The sequence below is a fragment of the Paraphaeosphaeria sporulosa genome (genome assembly GCF_001642045.1).
Source record: "Paraphaeosphaeria sporulosa strain AP3s5-JAC2a unplaced genomic scaffold CC84scaffold_15, whole genome shotgun sequence".
Classification (NCBI taxonomy): Eukaryota; Fungi; Ascomycota; class Dothideomycetes; order Pleosporales; family Didymosphaeriaceae; genus Paraphaeosphaeria; species Paraphaeosphaeria sporulosa.
The window spans coordinates 318,284-337,857 of NW_017253374.1; the positions used below are offsets into that span (position 1 = coordinate 318,284).

The 19,574-nt window shown below is 56.2% G+C and overlaps 7 protein-coding genes across 7 annotated transcripts; 2 read left to right on the forward strand and 5 right to left on the reverse strand.

Annotated features, from left to right (window-relative positions):
* Positions 1-147: 147 nt before the first annotated feature.
* CC84DRAFT_1157203 (uncharacterized protein) lies at positions 148-5,184 on the reverse strand (the record flags this gene model as incomplete). Its single annotated transcript, XM_018177000.1, has 3 exons — positions 148-2,886; positions 2,934-4,784; positions 4,834-5,184. 3 exons carry the CDS (start codon positions 5,182-5,184, stop codon positions 529-531), a joined length of 4,560 nt encoding a protein of 1,519 aa, XP_018029649.1. The 3' UTR covers positions 148-528.
* A 318-nt stretch (positions 5,185-5,502) lies between these two features.
* Positions 5,503-8,994, forward strand: CC84DRAFT_1200002 (ARM repeat-containing protein). The gene is made up of 2 exons (XM_018181646.1): positions 5,503-5,738; positions 5,786-8,994. The coding sequence occupies exons 1-2, from the start codon at positions 5,712-5,714 to the stop codon at positions 8,888-8,890; spliced, it is 3,132 nt and encodes a 1,043-aa protein (XP_018029650.1). The 5' UTR covers positions 5,503-5,711; the 3' UTR covers positions 8,891-8,994.
* On the reverse strand, positions 8,922-9,774 carry CC84DRAFT_389610 (uncharacterized protein). The gene has a single exon (XM_018186013.1). It carries the CDS (start codon positions 9,457-9,459, stop codon positions 8,953-8,955), a length of 507 nt encoding a protein of 168 aa, XP_018029651.1. The 5' UTR covers positions 9,460-9,774; the 3' UTR covers positions 8,922-8,952.
* CC84DRAFT_1222979 (uncharacterized protein) lies at positions 9,518-10,078 on the reverse strand (the record flags this gene model as incomplete). The annotated part of the gene is made up of 2 exons (XM_018183448.1): positions 9,518-9,886; positions 9,953-10,078. 2 exons carry the CDS (start codon positions 10,076-10,078, stop codon positions 9,518-9,520), a joined length of 495 nt encoding a protein of 164 aa, XP_018029652.1.
* A 1,017-nt stretch (positions 10,079-11,095) lies between these two features.
* On the forward strand, positions 11,096-13,683 carry CC84DRAFT_389629 (DNA polymerase beta). Its single transcript, XM_018186014.1, has one exon. The coding sequence runs from the start codon at positions 11,249-11,251 to the stop codon at positions 13,379-13,381; it is 2,133 nt and encodes a 710-aa protein (XP_018029653.1). The 5' UTR covers positions 11,096-11,248; the 3' UTR covers positions 13,382-13,683.
* On the reverse strand, positions 13,460-15,351 carry CC84DRAFT_1157207 (uncharacterized protein). Its single transcript, XM_018177001.1, has 2 exons — positions 14,964-15,351; positions 13,460-14,890 (listed from the first exon to the last, which is right to left on the reverse strand). The coding sequence occupies exons 1-2, from the start codon at positions 15,238-15,240 to the stop codon at positions 13,881-13,883; spliced, it is 1,287 nt and encodes a 428-aa protein (XP_018029654.1). The 5' UTR covers positions 15,241-15,351; the 3' UTR covers positions 13,460-13,880.
* A 603-nt stretch (positions 15,352-15,954) lies between these two features.
* On the reverse strand, positions 15,955-18,075 carry CC84DRAFT_1157210 (GroES-like protein). Its single transcript, XM_018177002.1, has 4 exons — positions 17,703-18,075; positions 17,239-17,609; positions 16,766-17,180; positions 15,955-16,713 (listed from the first exon to the last, which is right to left on the reverse strand). The coding sequence occupies exons 1-4, from the start codon at positions 17,808-17,810 to the stop codon at positions 16,423-16,425; spliced, it is 1,185 nt and encodes a 394-aa protein (XP_018029655.1). The 5' UTR covers positions 17,811-18,075; the 3' UTR covers positions 15,955-16,422.
* Positions 18,076-19,574: the final 1,499 nt, after the last annotated feature.

Sequence of the window (19,574 nt, forward strand, 5' to 3'; positions counted from 1 at the left end):
CCTAGAGTTATATGACACAGGGAAAAAGCTACCCGTGCAGCCCACTAGGCTTCGATAGTTCAACATATACTAGGGCTTGCAACTTGCTGAAACATGGCGATGCACCGCAGTACACTGCACAAACTCGTCATCCGCATTCGCCACTGAATCTCTGGGTGCATTTCCCATGTACCCTACCCTACCTACATCCATCCACATTCCCAGCCTCGCCTTCCGCATACTCGAAAAGCTCTCGCATCCGCCCAAATCCCCTCCACACACTCTCAAGACAGACATAAGACATGGAAAAAGGTATCACACGTAATCGGGAGAATAAGATACAGCACGCTCATTAGTCATGCCACACCACGCGCCACCCCATCTATCCATCGATCGCTTCGAAAGTGACAAAACAATAGCGCATGTTCCGGTTCTTGCTCTGCCCTGTTTCGCCCGCAAAGCACTTGGAGAGGGCGAGCCCCGGAAAAGCGACACTATAATGTATCATACATAATTCAACCCCACCTCACATCACGGAGAAAGAGGAGTTTACCCTCTGGTCCGTCCACTGCGCCTAACAATGCCGGTACCGTTGGCGACGGGCTCGACTGCCACTTCCTTTTCCTTGGCTTTGGCCTTGCCCTTCGGCGTAGCCTTCTTGGTTTCCTTTGCGGGGGTTGATTTCGCGGGTGTGGGGGCCTTGACCTCTTTCGCTGCCTTGGCAGATGCGGAGACTTTGGCTGGAGTAGCTGCCTTAGCTGGCCGAGCAGCTCTGCGTTTTGGAGCTTCGGGTGAGGATGGAGCGTCGGAAATTCTTGTAGGGCGGCTGCGGGTCTTGCGTGGCGGCTCGGGTTCAGGTTCCTGCTGGGGTTCTGGTTCGGGTTCTAGCTCTGGTCCTGCTTCTATTTCCGACTCTTCTGCAGCGGCTTCAGGCTCGGCTTCAGCTTCAGACTCAACTGCCTCGTCTGTATTTTTATCTTCCATTGCGACATCCTCCTCCGCCTGCTCGCTCTCGGCATCAGACATTGACTCGTCCTGCTCGGCGCCAGCCTGGGTATCCTCCTCGTCGCTTGAGACCTCGACGTAACTCTTGCTTACGTTGCTCTTGCGACCACTCTTTCTCCTCGGGCCAGAAGACGGCGCAACCGCACTGTCGAGATCTTCATCGCCGCTGGCATCCCCTGTCCTCTTCTTGCGCGGGGTCTTGATCGGCCGTTCAGACTTGGTCCTCTCTTTCTTGACCCCGTTCTCAGCCTTTGCCTTCTTACGCGGCTTCTCAGCGCCATCTCCAGCCTTTCTCTTTTTGTTCTTGATAGTCCTGCGTACGAGCGGGTCGAGAAGGTCGGTAAAGTCCGAAGGAATGTACTGCTTTGACGCGATCTCCTGCCCGCGTTCGTGGCTCTCGAGCGGCTTGAAGATACCAGCAGGCAGCTTTTGCTTGCCGGGGAACATTTGCATGCTCCAGCCGTTGTTTTCTTCCCACGACAATATCGCCGCTTGTGCGAGGTCGGACATGATGTAGAGCTTATCGTCGCTCGCGGCAGAAGGATCAACACCGTCCTTGACCGTCTTTACACGTCCAGCCATGTGGTATATGAGTGCAAGATTGTCCTCGGTCGCAACCGTCTTGAGGTAGAACAGTATGTATTTGACAATCTCCGTTAGCGAGCTCTCATCATCCGCCAAGTCGGGATGATGAGCGAGCAGACTGAGCAGTCTGGCAAAGACAGAAGTTTCCAGAACCGTCTCCTTGCGAGAGGCGAATATAGCCCGTCGGGAGCGAATCCATGTTGTCAAGATATTCCGAAGACTGGCATCTGGCTCATGGGCAAACATGAAGAGGATGCTGTAGAAACGTGTAGGGAGTCGATTTTGTCCGAGATACTTCATCAGCTTTAGCGCGAAGCCTTTACGAACCTGTAAACAACTGTCATGCGTGACGAGAGCGAGTTGGTTGAAGTCAGCAGAGGTGATTTGATTATCGAGTCGCCGCACGGTTGCTAGCTTGAGCAGAAAGTTTGCCGCCAGAAGTCGCTGTCGGTTTCGGTGTGCCAATGGAGTTGGGTTCTTCTTAGAAGCCTCCCCGTTCTCCTTAACGAGTCGGTTGAGCAGTTTGAGCACCTGATCGGAGGCATCTGTACGCTCTTCGTCGCCCGTGTATGCCAGTAGACGGTTGACAAGAATTTTGAGTGCCCAAGTCCGCGCAGTAATGTCGTCGTCTGGAATGTCCATCCATTCTTCTTCGGCCTCGTCAGATTCTAGATGTTGCTTCAGCAGCACATTTTCGACTGCGATGGTGAAGACTGCATCAATGTCCGCGTCGCATTCATCGGGTGCGAGAAGGACGAGTTGGCTGAGAGCCGCGAGCTTTGTCAGCCAATGTTCGCACTCATAATCGAAGTTCTTGATGCTCTTTTGGAGGATCTCCTTTGCGTGCCTCTTTTTGCTGTTGTCGCTGTTCATGAGGATGGTTATAGCATGCTTAGCAGATTTTGGAGGCGTGCCATATAAGGTGAAGTTGAGTAAACCGCGGACCAGTTTCTGACCATCTTTGGCATTCAATGGTATTTCCTTAGGGAACTTCTTCGCAAAACTTGCCAAGGCTTTCAGATCATCGACAGCGCCAGGAGGGTTCGTGGCGCTTTGTGTTGGTGCTTCGCTCTCGAGCGTTTTGCACAGCTCCTTCACATGCGTAGAGAAGACCTTGGGGTGCTGCGTGGAGATTTCTTTGAGAACCTCATGGGCTGTAGCAGCGAGGCCCTTTTCGTCCGTACGAGTGAACTCGATAATTGCAGGAACGTGGCTCTTGTTGAAACAAAGCAGGCTGACCCGGTACAGAAGGGGTGTCAAGGTCTCTAGTAGCGTAGGACTGGGTGGGTTCTCCTCGATCCTCTTGCGAAGCTCTTTCTAGAGGCGAATTAGTGTGATTCAACACAATCTTGATGCTTACTTACAACAGACTTGAAGATCTTTCGATAGTCGCTCTCGGGCGCCATGCAGAACCGAATGAGCTGGTAGCTTCGGCGGTCATGTGCCTTGGCGAACTTTGTAAGATCGTCAGCCGCCCGCGCGACATCCGGCAGTGTTTTGGCGTAATAGGCAATCAGACCGTCCAATTTTCTTTTGGTGTCCTTCTCGGAACCCTCCATGACACCACCATTGTACTCTTCACATAGTTTCAGGAAGTGCTCCATGTAGGTGGCGTGTGCAGTCTGGTTTCCCTGGTTGGCATAGAATACTTTCTTTGCCCGTTCGTCCAATCCGCGTACGAGGACAAGCTGTCGCTCGGCTCGGATCTTATCAAGGTCTGCTTCGCTGTAACTTTGTTCGCCATTCGGTTGGCTGTCCTTAACGACTTGGGATCCACCGTTCACAGCAGCTTTGGGCTTGATTGGCGGAAAACTGAGCGGCAGAAGTGAATCGTATGTTGCCAATTCGACCTGAACAGTGAGATCTGGGTCTCTGACATAGTAGGCGTCCAGAATTCGAGAAGGAATAGGTCCTAGCAGATCTGAGACGGTTACGCTCCCCTCGGCAATGGCACCGGCGGCTACTCCCCAAATCTTCGCAAGGAGCTTTATAGCTGCAGTTCGAACGGGGGGCTTTCTGTCCTTGACACGATCGGCAAGGTTGGATAGGATAGAACCTGATTGAGCTGCACCACCGTTGACTCCAAGCTTCCGCACGATGTCGTTGAACTCAAAATGTTCCACTGCCTTCACAGCAGCAAGTCGGACCCGATCATCGCCGTCAATGAGACTATCGGCGAAGTGTTTCAACAACGTACGCTCCTCCTCGGGATCTAAACCCACGTTACCAGCCGACGTCATCAAGATTCGGGCAATCGCTGTGGCCCAAGATGCGCGCACGATTGGCGATTTGTCATTCTTGCGTGTTATGAAAACGTGGTAAGCGGACGAGTGATGAAGGATAAACGAGTTGAGAGACGCTGGAGTAGTGAGGTAGTTGTAGGCGTGGACGGAAGAAGATGCGAGACTTTGCGAGGGGTACGCAGCAGGATCCAGGTCCGGAAGCGGAGGAGGGCCGGCAGCTCCGATGCCAGAAATCATGTCTCCAATCGTCTCCGTGGCCAGCTGGCGCAGCTGCACATTCTCGGTGGCCAGCTCGTCCTGGAGATGGGGTACTATCTCTTTCAGACATCCTGGCGCGCTTCGCCACAGCTCGCGGAGCAATCGGTGGGCTTTGCTCGCTTCGTTGATGTCTTCTTCCGAAGGGCCTTTGTCTCCCTCATCGTCGGACTCATCTGCGCGCGCACTCTTTCCCGAAGTGAAGTCGACGATAATGGAGCCAAAGTAGGTGCCGAAGAGGCGCGCCATCTTATCTGGGTACATGTTGCAGATGTTTTTTGCCATGTTGTATGCCGGAGGCGCTTCCTTACGCCGTAGGGTGGATTGTTTTGCGTCGAGGGTGACATTCTTTTTGCCCCTGGAAGCGGCCAGCATCTGCGGGTCGGCCCATAGAAACTGCGCTACAATGACATCGACGACCTCGGTCGCAATTGCGGCGCTCTCGTCTACCAAGATGCGCAGGATCTCCGTCATGTTGTGTTCCACGTTCTTGCTCAATTCCTCGCCATTTGAGCCTTTGGATGGCCCAGACAGGACGTCGAAGCAGGTGGTGAATATGGACTGGGTGAGGGTGGCGGAGCCGGGGATGTCGGTGACGATGACGATGCTTTTGAATTCGGCCAGCGACTTGAGCATGTACATGTGCTGGCTGTTGTAGGGGTGCGAGGGGTTGCCGAGGAGAGGCAGGATCTTGGTGACTATCAAGGCGAATATGTCCTGCAGCCGGTCAGTCAAGCTCGCGTTCAGCAGCGGCGGGGAGGCGCACCTTGAGCTGCGAGGCCGTGTACGGCGCGTTGGGCGCGAACAGGCGGAACATCTCGACGATGCAGCATGCCGTCCACGCGCGCACGCCGGCGTCTTTGTGGTGTATGAGGCTGGGGCTGGCCAATTCCTTTGCAGAGCGCGTGAGCGACTCGGTGTCGGCCTCCTCCTGGTCAATGTCCCGCAGCTCGTCGCACAGCGCCTTGAGCCGCGCCAGCAGTTCCGTCACGCCGAGCTGCTTGCCCGGCTTGCCCACGAGCGTCTGGCTGAACCGGAGCTTCTTGACGCCCTCGAGCTCCGCCTGCTCTTCCTCGACCACCTCGTGCGCGGCGCTGCGCCGGCTGCGGGAAGCCATGTCGCGTGGCTGCGCGGCAGATGCGCCGAGTCGCAGCGGCTGTGAGAGTCCGGGATGGGTTGTCGCGACGACGCGTGTGCGTGTGCCGGGCGGCGGGCGTGAGGGTCGGCGACGCGTGGGCGCGGGTTGCTGTGAGGACGCGCTGAGGGTGGTGATGACGGCGTGGGCAGCCTTCAAGAGGAGCTACCATGCACCTGCACTACGCGCTAAGGCCAACGCGTACCGAAAAGCTTCCACAGGCTGCGCGCGTCGCCAAGCCCTCTCTACCATGCACAGCTCTCTCACCTGCTCGACCCATGTTGGCCATCGCCGTGCACACGTCAACCCAGCCTGGAGCAGCAAGCTCGCTGACCGGCAGGTGAAAGCTGCCTGCGCACGTCTCCCCGCGCAAACCAGCGAGCATACCATGCGGACACCCGCCTTCGCCTTCACCTTTTGCAAGTCCGCTCTAAACCCCATCCGGTAACCTACCCTGTGCTGTCACATGATACATCTTCATCGATCCGACGCCGCTCTGCTCTCGTACCATGGAGCGGCAGCACATCTTCGCCCAGGTAAGAGAGCATCGAACAGTACGCAGAGCTCGACTGATACTCCACAGCTGAAGCAGCCGTGCATCCAACTGTTGCAAATTACAGCCACGCTCGCCCAGAGGCCTAACGGGCGGAAGGACCTGGTCGATGCTCTATCGAAACTGCTCAACGCCCTCCAAGCAGTGAGCTCCAAGCCCGATGCGGTCGATTCAAGGCTGGCCGAATATGTCTTCGTGCCCATTTCCCAAGTCCTGAGGATCTCTCGCACAGTACCTGTCCGCGCTCTGGAGCTTTGCCTTGAGTGCATCTCGATTCTCCTTCGAACAGGATGGGGAGGCTCTCTGGCACCCGAACTGTCAGGACAGCTGCTCATCCTGTTCACCTTCATGGCTAAACCATCCTCGAACGAGAACGGCGTCGCCGGATCCTCTGAAGAGCTACAAACATTGGCCCTGAAATGTATAACAGAGTTGTTTGCCCAGTCATCTAAGAGCACACAGGGAAAGCAACAGCTCACCGCAACGGCCAACATTCCGGCCCTAGGGGAATCGATCCTAGTTATTCTAGACTGCCTCGCTGATAGCAACTCGAACACCATCAGGCTGCAGGCCGTCGCTGCAACATCAAAATTAGTCTCCGCCATAGACGACCTGGACGCACTGGCCAGCTTCCTTCCTAGAATAGTGTCTTCACTTACAAAAGTCTTGACTCCCAGTAGCTCTAACCGCACAGCCTTTCGCGTGCTTGAGCGTTGCCTCGATGTCATGTCCCTTCTCTTCCTTCGTCTACTGGGTGAACAGGCTACCAAGGATCTTCCAAAATTATCCCCAGAATCTTCACGAGACGGCAGCAAGACCGTACGATCCGTCTCGTGGCTGCAAGCAACGGCCTCACAGATCAAGGTTGCCTTAGGAAACGTGTTGAAGCTGCGAAACCACGACAAATCGGAAGTGCGCCAGGCTCTCCTCCGCCTTTGCACAACAATCGTACAAGAGTGTCGGAACTCTCTAGCCGACTGTTCAGGTATGGTCGTAGAGACTATGGTCATACTAGCGGGGCGCGGCGATGCAAACAACGCAAATGAGAGCGACTTGAGAATCATGCTCTCCACAGACGCAAAACTCGCTGATCTTCTCAAAGAGAGTTTGCATGGGTGGATCATATCCTTACCCAGGCTGATGCAGTCCAAAGACGATGCCGGTCGACGCCAAGTCATCCATCAAATCTCCACTACGCTACGTCTATTCGATGAAGATCAGATCCTCGTCAACGACCTGCTTGCAGACAATCTTCGGGACGGTGTATCGGCCGTGTTCAACGATTCGAAAACTGCCGAATCAATCGTCGAAGCAGCACCACCCATCCTATTTGATCAGCAGTTGATACCTGGGACGACCACGTCAGCGTCTTTCGCACCTCTTCAATTTCGTCTGAAAGGGCAGGATGACACAGTGAAGGAGTTCAGAGTACTGTTGCGCGAACTCGCCCAGTCCAACTCCGCAATCACCATAACCCAAGACCTCGTCAACGGTCTGGACGTTGGAACGCAGGAAAGCCGCTTAGCGACCTTTTGGGTTTCGGTCAACTTACTGAGAGATACCATGCGGTTGAAACCTTGTTTTGACGACTTTCTGGACCTTGGTGGCTCCAACCCGCAGGAGGAGCTTCTCGATGATCTTTACTCGCACGCATTAACCGTTCTTAGTCCGCACGACACCTCCCCAAGCCCTAACTGGCACGCCCCAGCTCTTGCATTGGAGGTCTTCGCCATGCAAGCAGCCCGCTACAAGACTGAGTTCCGAGCCGAACTGACGGAGACGTTGTATCCTGTGCTGCACTGCCTAGGAAGCTCCAACCCCGGGCTTCGAAACCACGCAATCACCTGTCTCAACATCATCGCCGAATCATGCGGGTACGGCAGCGCCAGCGAGCTGGTGATCTCGAATGTGGACTACATAGTCAACGCGGTGGGCCTTCGTCTGAGCTACGGCGACGTCTCACCACAAGCACCGCAGGTCCTCCTCATGATGATGCGTCTCTGCGGCCCGTCGTTACTACCTTACCTAGATGATCTCGTGGGGAGCATATTCGGCGCTTTAGAGCGATACCACGGCTACCCAAGTCTCGTCGAGCTGCTCTTCTCGGTGCTCAAAGGCATGGCCGAAGAAGGCGCAAAAACGCCGCAGCTAGCCATCACCTCCTCCGCCCCCCACGCGCCAGAGGACTCTCCAACCCCAGACATCCTCACCCAGCTCAAAGCCTTAGAACACCGCACCCGCGAACAAGCCCGGGACCTTTCCTCCCTCCCCCGGGGCGCCTTCCCCCAACAACCTTGGAAAGACCTCGATCCAGAAACGCTCAAGGATCCCTCCGCACCCGAAGACGACTCACCCGGAGACCACGAGTCTCCCAAACCAGAACCCGAAGACCCGGCCCCACCTGCGCCCCTCACGTACTCCCTCCTCCTCAAAATCTCAGAGCTGACGCAACACTACCTCACTTCCTCGTCCGCTCCGCTCCGGACCTCCCTCCTCTCCCTCCTACAAACGACTATTCCCGCCCTGTCGCGTCACGAAAATTCCTTTCTGCCACTGATAAATACCCTCTGGCCTATCCTCCTCCCAAGACTAGAGGATACCGAGGCGTACATCGTCGCTTCCGCGCTTGACGTCGTAGGGCTGCTGTGTGAGTACGCGGGCGGATTCATGCGGAGTCGGATCGACAACGCGTTTCCCGTGTTCAAGAAGCTTCACCGCCGCACTGGAGGGAAGATGGGTGGGGCGTCAGGAACAGGCAAGATGAGGAGCATGAAGCGCGAAGACTTGGGCAAGATAGCTGGGAAGAAGACGGATCTTGCGCCCTCCTCGAACGAGATGAACACAGTCATCTACATCGACACGCCCGCGCGCATGATCTGGGATGCGCTCGTGCGTCTCCTGTGCTCCATCTCCGCGCATATCCCGATCAGCGGCGAGGCGTTCGAGGATGTGCTGGATATGCTTGAGCCTGTCATTACCAATCCTCAGGTCAAAGTTGCGCTGGACAAGCGGAATGCAGATGCAGTGTGGTTGCGGGTGTACAAGCGACGCAAAGCCGCTGGTGAGCTGCCAGATGGAAAGGCGGAGATGGGCGGCCCCGTTGGTCCCCCGGAATGGGGGTTTGTCACACTGTAGACGATGTTTTCTTCGCAGCTGCGCATAGTAGAGCCGATACAGACATGTTTGGTCAGGTCATGTTATGATCTGACTTCTCTCAACGCATACCCCCGTTTCAGGCGCTCCGCAACTATCCATTGGCTTCTCACCACCATTCGTGAAGGGGTGCACTCCTGCTTTGGCGTGAGAAGGAATGTACGCGCGCGTGAGGCATCCACTCGCGCGGATTGCAGATGTGCGCTGTCAGGCCCGTTTTGTGCCGTCGTTGCATCGATGGTCTCTTTCGGACTGGTGGCGCGCGTGCTCGATGTGTAGTGTGTTTCAGCATTCGATAGCGAGCTTGCGAGGATACAGCCCTGGAGAGCCGAGTGGTGCGACACGCGACATGAGTTCCGACAGCCAGCGGACATGCAAGCTCGCGCAGGCCCATGGCTTGCGAGCGCCTCCCCGTCAAGCGCATGCAAGGAAGGCGTGCAATCAAGCAGATACTCCGTGTCTGCTGCTATGGCACAACACGCACAGTGACGGCCGTTGAAAAAAGATTTTTGATGTGGTGATGCACATGTGCATGTCAAGCGCTGATACATATATTGAACTTGTTGAACATCTACCGGTGTGATGGAATCCGACCTCCAAAAAGAGCATTTAGAACAACCTCCACTTATCCGCCGCCCCCCAATGCCTCATCCCCGTCGGCCGCCGCAACTCCAACTCCTTCCCCTCATACGCAAAGTTGCCACCCTCATCGCCCTTCCTCAGCACAGCGATGATCCGTCCCAACGCAGACGGCTTCCCCAGCGTCGCCACCGGCCTTGGCAGCATCTGCGGCGCCTCCAGCGACCCCGGTGCAATGTCGCCGGAGATGTCGTCGTAGTCGTCATGGTCCTCCTCGGAGCACGGGCGCAGTAAGGAGTGCAGTTTTGTGCTGAGAGAGGAGAAGAGGGAGGTGGGCAGGGGGGAGTCGTCCTCGGCAGATGGAGTGGAGACGAGTGTGAGCTTCTCGGCTATCTCGTGCTGGGGTGGTGATGTTAATATGGGAGGGATGGATGTGGTGTGTGGGAAGGTGGGGCGGGTACGTACTTCTTGCAGGCCTTGGAGGCGGAATTGCTCGGCGCGGCGTTGGAGGGAGGGCGCAGATGGGGTGATGGGCACTGCGGTGATGGACATGGCGAAGGCCAGGAAGGCGAGTGGTGTGAAGAAGCGCATTGTAGGCGGTCGAGTTTGTAGAGTCACGGTATGGACTTTGTCTCTTCGAGCAAGCAATTGCTTCTCAAGGTAGGTGTGTTAAGAGCGCACGACTTTCGTCAAGAAAGACAGGACGGACGGAAGGAGGGTCGAGAAAAGAAGAGGGAACGTAAACGCGCACAGCGAGAAGACACGGCAAATACCCGCCTTGCAGGACCGTCTATATGAAGAGCAAAGAGTGTGAGTACGAAAGCCCAGGCTCGCCTGCCCGTGTCTGCTCGAGTACACTCGTCCTCTTATATCCCGGACGGCCGTCATGCCCGTACTCCCTTGGGCCACGCCCGAACAGGCAAGCCAGCAATTGAACGGGACAGGATCTGCAGTAAGGAAAGACCCTGGCGGGGCGGGCTGGCAGGATTACACGGTTCGCTTTGCCTGAAGCGCAGGCGAGCGCAGAATTCCATGGCAAGGCGCATGAGCCGCGGCGGGCTCAGAATGCTTGGGGCGCGCACCGAGGACGCGTGAGAGTGGTTCAGAGGGATGGCACGCAAGGGTCGAGGCCAGCGCCCGCGCGTGGTTCGATGGCTACGGTTGTTTCATTTTCAACAGCCTGGTGGCTTGTCTTGTTCGGGTCATTCGTTCGATAAGACACGCGCGCTGTAACGCAATTTGGGAAATGATATCCTGACTATACTTGGGCTTCATGCGTTGCAGTGGTCAATGGCAGGAGTGGACAGTTCATTACAATGCCTGAACGATCGTCGCCCGATCGTGGCCAACAACAGGCGTGGCCGCGTGTTGGAAACGGATTGATATGTTTCAATGTAGTTGAAACGTAGCGGCGGGATTGCATCAGCGAGAGCGGTTGGAGGACAGGGTTGCGCATGGAGGCGGAGAATTGCGCGCCGTGTCGATCTTAGTCACCTCGGCGCCAAGCACGACGATGCTACGGTCTAGCGTCCACCAACCTCGCCCTGTCGTCATCACTCGGAACAGCAGTGCCAACGTCTTCACGTCCTTCCCATAGCGTGTACTAGATCGCGTTGCATTGCTTGTATTCGTTGGGTCATGACTGCTCGATCCGTTGACATGATTTTTCGAACGCGAAGACCGCGCAGCCGCTATCTAGGCCCACCCTAGTTCTGCCCTTGCTCACGAACCATTGGTCCATCACGTTACCTTCAATACAATATGGAAGCTCGTGTCCCAAACCTTGGGTCCTTTTCCTCGAACGAAGGACACCTCACCGTAACAGGTCTTGATCTGAGCAGCATCCCGCCCATTGGCACTCTCAGTGCGCACTTCAAGGGCGACGAGGAAGACAAGGTCAAAGCAACGTTGCGCCGTCACGGTGCGCAGCTGACCGCTGATGTCTCGAAGGTTAAAATTCTTATTGGCAAGGTCGGTGCGCGGCGGAGGGCAGAGTTTGAATTGCGGTCTCGAAAGTTTGAGGTAGAGGAGGTGAAGATCGCGGTTGAGAAGAAGCGGTCGGCGAGCCCCGAGCAGCAAAACACTCCACGGAAAAGAGCAAGAGTCTCGTGTGCAACAAGCAAGCCTATTATTATTCACAATGAAGGGTCGACTACAGAAGAGGAGGCTGGGGAAGGCTCTGAGACTGAGGACGAAGGGCCAGCGAGGACCCGAGATACCCCAATGACTTCGCCAGTGATACCGGATGAGCATCCCGCTGCATTGCCTCCCATCTTCAACAACGTGTCCAGCGATGACACCCTTTGGGTGATCAAAGTAGATTGGCTTGACGAATGTCTTTCCGCAGGCCGCCTGGTTCCGCTCGGAGCGAATTTAGTCTACATGTGCAAGATCAAGAAGCGCCCCCCAGCACCGCTGGACACGGGCTACACCTCCATCAAAGCCAACTTCACGGGCCCTCCCAAATCGACGTCTCAGACCCACTTGGTAACGCGTCGACGGGCAGCTCCGCACATTCTAGACCGAGCAAAGGAAGATGCTACAACCACAACGCCGAAACGACGCTACAACCACCAGAACAACGACGGCCACGGCTCCCGCAGATTCGAAGGCAAATCATACGCCTCTAGCGCGACCAAACCCACGTTCGCCAACCGGACCGCACAACTCCTCCAGCAAACAACAAGCGACTACGAAAGCGAGGACAGCGACCTCCCCCCGCCTCCGGACTGGGTCGTTAACGGCGTTAAGTACGCCTGCCAGCGCTTCACCCCAGCCAACCCACCCAACCAAGACTTCATCGAGCAGCTCAAGAAGATCCGCACTGCACGCACCCTTATCGACGACGCCATCGGCGTCCGCGCCTACTCCTCCATCATCGCCTCCATCGCCGCATACCCCCATAAACTGCGGCATCCGCGTGAGCTTGCCCGCCTCCCGAGTTGCGACGAAAAGACGGCCGCGCTCTTTGTCGAGTGGAAGAACACGGGGAAAATCCAGGCCGTCGAAGACTACGAGAACGACGAAGCCATGAAAGTCCTGCGCGCCTTCTACGACATCTGGGGCGTGGGCGCAAAGACAGCACGCAATTTCTACTATAACAAGGGCTGGCTCGATCTCGACGACATCATCGAGTACGGCTGGAATGAGCTTGACCGCGTCCAGCAGATCGGCGTAAAGTTCTACGACGAGTTCCTATCCGGCATCCCCCGCGCCGAAGTCGAGTCCATCGCATCCGTCGTCCGGCAACACGCCGTCCGCCTGCGCGACTCCCGCATCAGCGTCACCATCGTCGGCGGCTACCGCCGCGGCAAACCCGCCTCCGGCGACGTCGACATGATCGTGTCCCACCCGGACCTCGCTGCCACCGCCCACCTCGTCCGCGACATCGTCACCTCCCTCGAGACCGACGAGTGGATCACGCACACGCTCACGCTGAGTCTGCACAACACGTCCCGCGGGCAGACCACGCTGCCCTTCCGCGCAACCAAGACGTCCGCAGGCGCCGGCTTCGACACCCTCGACAAGGCCCTCGTCGTCTGGCAGGACCCCGTCTGGCCAACGCGCGCCGCCGACCTCGCCACCAACCCCCGCGCAAAGAACCCAAACATCCACCGCAGAGTCGACATCATCGTCGCGCCGTGGCGCACGGTTGGGTGCGCGGTGATGGGCTGGAGCGGGGGAACGACGTTCCAGCGGGACCTACGGCGGTACGCGAAGTACAAGCGGGGGTGGAAGTTCGACAGCAGTGGAGTGCGGAGTCGGGAGACGGGCGAGGTGGTGATGTTGGAGGGGGAAGAGGGGGTGAGTGGGACGGCGGAAGAGGCGGAGCGGAGAGTGTTTGAGGGGCTGGGACTGGAGTGGGTGCCGCCCGAGATGCGGTGTACGAATTAATGCAAGAATAATGTCCAGGATTGGTAGTAGAGTTTCCTCATTTGTAATTCCTATGCTGCGACGATGTCGAGTGGTTGGAGTTAGCCAGTCACCCAGAGCATCAACAAATGGACAACACCGAAAAATCTCATTGAGCAGTGTTCAACAAGTCCATCAATCGCACACCCTGTGCAATTTCACATCGCCAGCCATCAAGCAAACGCTTTCGTAATTCATAAGTCTATGTACCAGGGGTGTTCCTGATGCGCTGTCTCCCGACACCCATTCGCCATCCATCTACTCGCTCAAAACTTCACATCCCAGTCCTCGGCGTCATTTCCAAGCTCGTTCCCAGGCTCCGACGACCTACAGCGAAGTGCGCGATCCGGTACTCTCGGGAGCACCAATTGGGAGGACAACGACGAGGACAAAAGTGACAGCGACGACTTGCCGCCGACCCGACGCTCTACACCGCTCGTTAGCAGACTGCAGAACTCAAGATTTGAAGACTGAGCTCAGCTCAGCTCCATTGGTCCGCCCTAAACTGCCGTGACGTTCCCCCTCCCATGATCGTGTCGAAGTACTGTCCACCGCCCTCGTATCCCCCGCCCATCATTGAGCCCATTCCGCCCGCTCCTCTCCGAGATTGGCTCTTACCAGTCTCAACAATCTGGCTCTTCTTGCCCAGATCCCTCGCTGCAGACACCGAGTTTGTAATGGATGAAAGCAATTGGACGAGCTGGACATCTGAAGCCTCTTGTTGAGACTCGAGTGTGAAAGCTTCGACATCGGGCGGTGCAAGAATGTTGATACGGGCGAGCATGGCGGAGACACTGCGGAGGATGGAGTGATTGAGCGGGAGAGGGTGGTCGTTGGATGGGGTTGGGTCTAGTGGGAGGGAAGGATCGGAGAGGTAGGATGGCGGGAGAGAGGCGAGGTAGGTGCGGAGGAGCGAGATGCGGCGGCTCAGCATGCGGATGGCGTTCATCTTTGCGGTCAGTGTTGACAACAGCTCCTCGTCTTCAGCAGTCAATGCGGCCGACTCATCAATGGTCTCTTCTTTTGGCGTCTCTTTCTGCTTTCCTTTAGCCTTCCTATCCTTTTCCTCTGCAGCCTTGCCGTCCTTGCCCTTTGATGCAGCAGATGAGCCTTCGACGGCAGTAGCGTTGCCACCTCCGCGAGCCACGAAGTCCACGGCAATCATTTCTGCCTCGCCCGTCTCGACTGTGTATACAAGCTCCCTAAATTTCAGCGCTTTGTTCTGTACAGCGCCATCGATGTCCATCGCTTTGTCGTTGGGTCCGCCAGCTGCATTCTCGTGAACGGTCTCATACAGCGTGAGTGGCAGCTTTCCGGCGGTCGTGGCTTCCGAGTAGGCATCGGAGGGATGGAACAAGCACAGAATCGGTGAGTCAGTGAGCTCTGATATGCGGTTGTGGATGGGTAGTATCTCGGGCGTTGGACCTGTGGGCGGGGCGAGCGTGAACCAGGCAACAATGTCGAGCTGCGGTTGCTTGTGAACGTCTTTGTCTTTTATACAGTTAGCACGATGTTGTGCGTAAAAAGCTGTGAGAGCTTCAGCGCTTGGAAAAAGCAGACGTACAGTCGTCCAACCGCTTCATGAACCACTCGTCATCGAGAACCACGTCGCCGTGATGGTTCGACATCAGCTTTGCCTGGAACGCAACTTCCATTGTGACCTCGTGGCCATTCTGCTGACCGAGAATCGCTCCGACTAAAGGTCCTTCTTGTTGTCGAAGTGTATGTCGCGTAATGCAGTCGGTTATTGTGAGAAGCACCAGCGGGTGCAGCTGCACCGTGGGGCTTGTGTCCGAAGCGCGCGTGTTGGACACAAGGGGATTTTGAGAATCGCCCGCCATGGTTGGGGTTACGTGTAATTGTGAGGAGTTGCGTGTCGAAATATGGTTCCGCGTCAGAGAGGCTGAAAGGGTGGTGTCGCTCTTAGTTACACAGGCGAGCGCGGGGAGCTTGTCGATTAGACTAGGCAGCTCCGACCAACGCGGGCAACAGCCACTACCGGCGGAGCCCGGCCTATCCATATTCCGCGGCACGTGATCACGCGTCTCGCTTGCCTTTCGCCCTGCTACATGTCGAGTTGGCGGCGTGATCTCGCCACAGCTAGCAGCAACAGTACACACAGCAAGCCGTGACAGCCAACCAATTGGAGCTCTGACGGGCACACCCTTGTCCTTGAATCAAGCTACCGTCCCGACCAATAGACGACGGGAGCAAGTGGAATCACTGCCCCTTCTGTACTCACATCCATTGCCATCCCATAACTCCCATCCGTCCAAGCTTACCCCTCGCATCCTCGCGCATCATGTCGGGCCGACGGCGCCGTGCGGAGGCACGCAGTAGATCTTACCTTGGTCCTGGGTATGCCCGTCTAGACGTCTCAAGTTGACAGCGTGAGCCCATCCTTGTGGTCAGCGGCTTGGATGTGGTTTGCTGGGTTATTTTCCGCATTGCGTGAGGAGATAGAGACCTGACGCGAGACACTGGTGAACTGAAGGGTGGCGAATATGCATGTAGTAGGGAGTCGTGATGTTTGGTCTGCTGATACCGTGGACCAGACCGAGTTTGAGGCCCACGGAGGGCAAAATTAGTGTCGTTGAAGTATCACGCGGATACAACTCATCAACACAGCACATCCATCGCTTGACGTGATGTATTTGCCCACTGCAGTCTAGTATGTCTCATTACCTCTTACCTCTCCCGTCACACGGCCTTTGCAAATTCCTCTCTATACCGCTTCTCTGCCCACTTATCCCACTCCCAATATCCATAGCGACTGAGCCCGAGAGGGAAAAAATCCTGGTATCTACACCTGTTTCCAGCGAAAGTGAGAAAGCAAAACGCACGCGTTCGTAATTCCAACGCCAGAAGCCGCATACCTCTTCCAGACCCTCTATATCTAACTCTTGATCTCGCAAACCGACCAAACCAAACCATAATGAAAGAACGTCGCTGAAGCCAAGCTGTCATTACAAAAAGGGGTATGTATACGTTAACCAAAGTCATTTCCGTTCCCTTCAACTCGTTCAGTTCTCCACCAGGATCTTAATTACTAACCGGCCGTCCTTGTCTGTCGTTTTCCCCGCAAGCTCAAAAGCTTCCTTAGCAGCTGCGAGCCCGCGAAACCGGTGGGTGACCATGTTGTCAAGACTGGGCAGTGCGCCGGAGGAGAGGATTTTGATACCAGTAGGGTATGTGTTTGCGTACCGGAAGATGCCGATGATATCAACTTCTTTCAGATGCGAAGCTGACATGGGAAGGGTCTGGATGGGGGTCCCCATGCCGACCATGATGAGCTTGCCGCCGGGTCTGGTAGACTTGATGAGGGTTAGCATTAAATCCTGTGTTGTGGTGATGGTGAAGACTTACATAGAGGCCGGCTTGCATGCAAATCTCTTTTCCTGTACAGTCGAACGTCACGTCGGCACCTTCAAAATCCAGATCGTTCAGCGAGGCGATTTGCATCACGTCTTCAGCGAGCTCTTTTGCAGCGGCCAGCTTCTCCGCCGTCTCAGACAGGTGTCTCCGCGGATGGACAATGTAGCCCTTGTGTGCGAAGCCATTAGCCAGAGCGTAGTTGACACGCCCGCTGTCAATGTCGGCAATGACTACTGTCGTAGCACCTGACAGCTTAGCCATAGCTGCCGTCAGCAAGCCCACGGTGCCGGCACCAAAAACGGTCACTGTATCACCCTGCTCTATTGACGCCCTGCGGGTAGCATGGATGGCAACAGAGAGGGGCTCGAGCAAGGCCGCAGATTCCATGGACACATGCTGGGGGATCCTAGCGCGGAACGTTAGGATTTTGCTTTTTGCAGCGGAACGGCTCATGCAAGACATACTTGTGGCACCACTTAGCGGGGTGATTGATGCGTTCCTGGAGCGTACCCTGAAAATGAGGCACAGATTTGGCGCTACTCCGGAACCTCATGCCCGGGCAAAGGTTATAACGACCTCGCTGACATGACCGACAGTTGTCGCACGGTACACCGACCTCGAGCGCTACGCGCTCGCCAATTTGGAAGCCAGTGACAGCCTCGCCAATAGCCACTACGACCCCAGCAGACTCGTGGCCTAAAGATAGCGGCTGCACGGCCTGGAGATCGCCGTTGCGGAACTTGTTGTAGTAAGAGACATCGCTCCCGCATACACCAGTAGCCTTGATAGCGACTTGCAATTCATGGGGTCCCGGGTCTGAGATATGTCGAGTTTCCTGTTTAGTGCCGTTAGTCTCTGTGTACGACACGAACCACCCCCACGAACAGTGGGAGTGTGGGATGTAGTGGACGGAACAGGGAACGCTTACGAGTCGTAAGTCCCTGGGCCCATACAGGACGGACGCAACTACAGTAGAAGGCTTAGAGTAGTGCCGCGCAGGGATAGGATAGATATCTGCTAAAGCGGAGGGAGCCATTACGAAAGACTTTGATGGGTAGGCACGGGAGAGAAGAGGAATGAGGAGATAGCTGGGTAGACCACCCCACGGGAGGCGTGGAGGCTGATATACATGTTGGAAACTACCCGCAATGACGGCAAGCTAAGCCAGGCTCCTTCAGCTTGGTGCGTCGGCGCGAGATAGTAGTGGTAGAAGAAAGAAGCAGAGCATCCACGTCATTTGCTCGGCGGGTCAATTGGGCGGGTAGTACATGGTTAGGGATGCGCAGAGCAAGCACTTGTCGGGATGGCTGCTGCATCGCGTAGCCTCCTTTCTTTAGCCCCGTTGAGTTGTTATATAAGATCCATGGATGAAGCCAGATCTGTTGCTGTAATGAGATGTGCTCGGGCCAGGTGGAGCAAGCATGCGATGGCATGAGTCGCTTGGGCCACCAGAGCTAAACATGCACCTCGTTCGACGGTATTTCTACCGGATCAGCACCTTGAGAGCTCCTGGCGCCGCAATGCAGAGCCTGTTGGGAGCTTTCTGACAGCAAATCGGCGTTGTGCAACTGCGATAAGGCAGTATTGGCGTTGGCGCTGGATCTTGGTTATGTCGGCTGCATGGACGGCAAGGTTCAGTGGAGTGCAGTACGCGGTATCTGGCTGCAGTCTACAGTCTATCGGACGGTAAGCATGGCTACCGGTAGCTGCAGCGGGCGAATTTTCCCTGGACAGACATAGCGCAGGACGACCGTTCAGGCTGATATGCGGGCTGGCCGAGACGGTCGCACGTAGAGCTCCTTCCATCGACCGCGCAATTGCTGCGACTCAGGTATGACCTGCTCCACCAGGCCGTACTTCTCTGCACCATTCCCAGAGGTGATGCCGCCTGCTCTAGCTTGTAAGAAAATGCATTAGGCTCCATTATCTGACTCGACCGCGCTCTCTTATGTCCCGAACGCGATCGTGTGCGAATGGAGAGTTCTCGGTTTGGTATTGCGTGCGAGCACACCTCGATCCGGCCAAATGCCAAAGCATAATATATGCGAGTATATTCAGGGGCAAGTTGCCGTTGGACGGCTCGCCTCAAGAAAGGGTGCGACGCCGGTAGACCGCATCGACGAAGCGGTAGTGCGTGCGGTACGTACCTCTCGCCCATGGCCTTGCCCCGCGACCAGGATGTGCCTTCTGCAGAGCGGCCGGTTAGTCGAGTGGGCCACGCCCTGACCATGCATGGCGGCACTCTACCGAGACAATTGACGAAATATCGAGTGGCATTACCGGATGCCTGGGACAGAGGTGCAGGGTGAGCTTATCGTTCTCTCAATCGTGTCTACTCGCCGTGACATTTTCTGACGACCGAGCTGCGCATCCAAGGTACTGTACTGTACAGCCGTCAGCCATACCAGAGCAGGGCCACGCACGGTACGCCGAGGTACGAGCGGGTACAGACCGCAAGATGGCCATCTGGCATGTGGGCGTAGGCGGGGAAATAGTTTCTCCTCAAGAGTGAGGTCGTGCAACCCATGCACCGGTAATCAGCTCAAGTCCGCTCCATCGCCCAACCGTGCAAGAGCGTGCGCGAGAAAGCGGGACAGCTGTGCGAATCGACGACGATGGTGCGGATCGCTAATCCAGTCGGTGAATCAATGTGGTGGTCGTGCCAAAAAGTGACCAGTCGGGATCCATATGCTACCGGCGATAGGATTTGTGGTACAGAACGATCCACCCTTTGGCACGTTGCGATTGCTGGGAGCAGCTTCAATTTTCCTCGCGACACAATCATGACATGCCTCGGAGG

Coding starts and splice junctions, on each gene's coding strand:
- CC84DRAFT_1200002 (XM_018181646.1), top strand. CDS start 5,712: ATGGAGCGGCAGCACATCTTCGCCCAG. Junction 5,739..5,785: donor GGCAGCACATCTTCGCCCAG/GTAAGAGAGCAT, acceptor GATACTCCACAG/CTGAAGCAGCCGTGCATCCA.
- CC84DRAFT_1157207 (XM_018177001.1), bottom strand. CDS start 15,240: ATGGCGGGCGATTCTCAAAATCCCCTTGTGTCCAACACGCGCGCTTCG. Junction 14,891..14,963: donor CATGAAGCGGTTGGACGACT/GTACGTCTGCTT, acceptor ACTGTATAAAAG/ACAAAGACGTTCACAAGCAA.
- CC84DRAFT_1157210 (XM_018177002.1), bottom strand. CDS start 17,810: ATGGCTCCCTCCGCTTTAGCAGATATCTATCCTATCCCTGCGCGGCAC. Junction 17,181..17,238: donor CCCGCTAAGTGGTGCCACAA/GTATGTCTTGCA, acceptor GTTCCGCGCTAG/GATCCCCCAGCATGTGTCCA. Junction 16,714..16,765: donor GCATGCAAGCCGGCCTCTAT/GTAAGTCTTCAC, acceptor ACCCTCATCAAG/TCTACCAGACCCGGCGGCAA.
- CC84DRAFT_389629 (XM_018186014.1), top strand. CDS start 11,249: ATGGAAGCTCGTGTCCCAAACCTTGGGTCCTTTTCCTCGAACGAAGGA.
- CC84DRAFT_389610 (XM_018186013.1), bottom strand. CDS start 9,459: ATGTATCAGCGCTTGACATGCACATGTGCATCACCACATCAAAAATCT.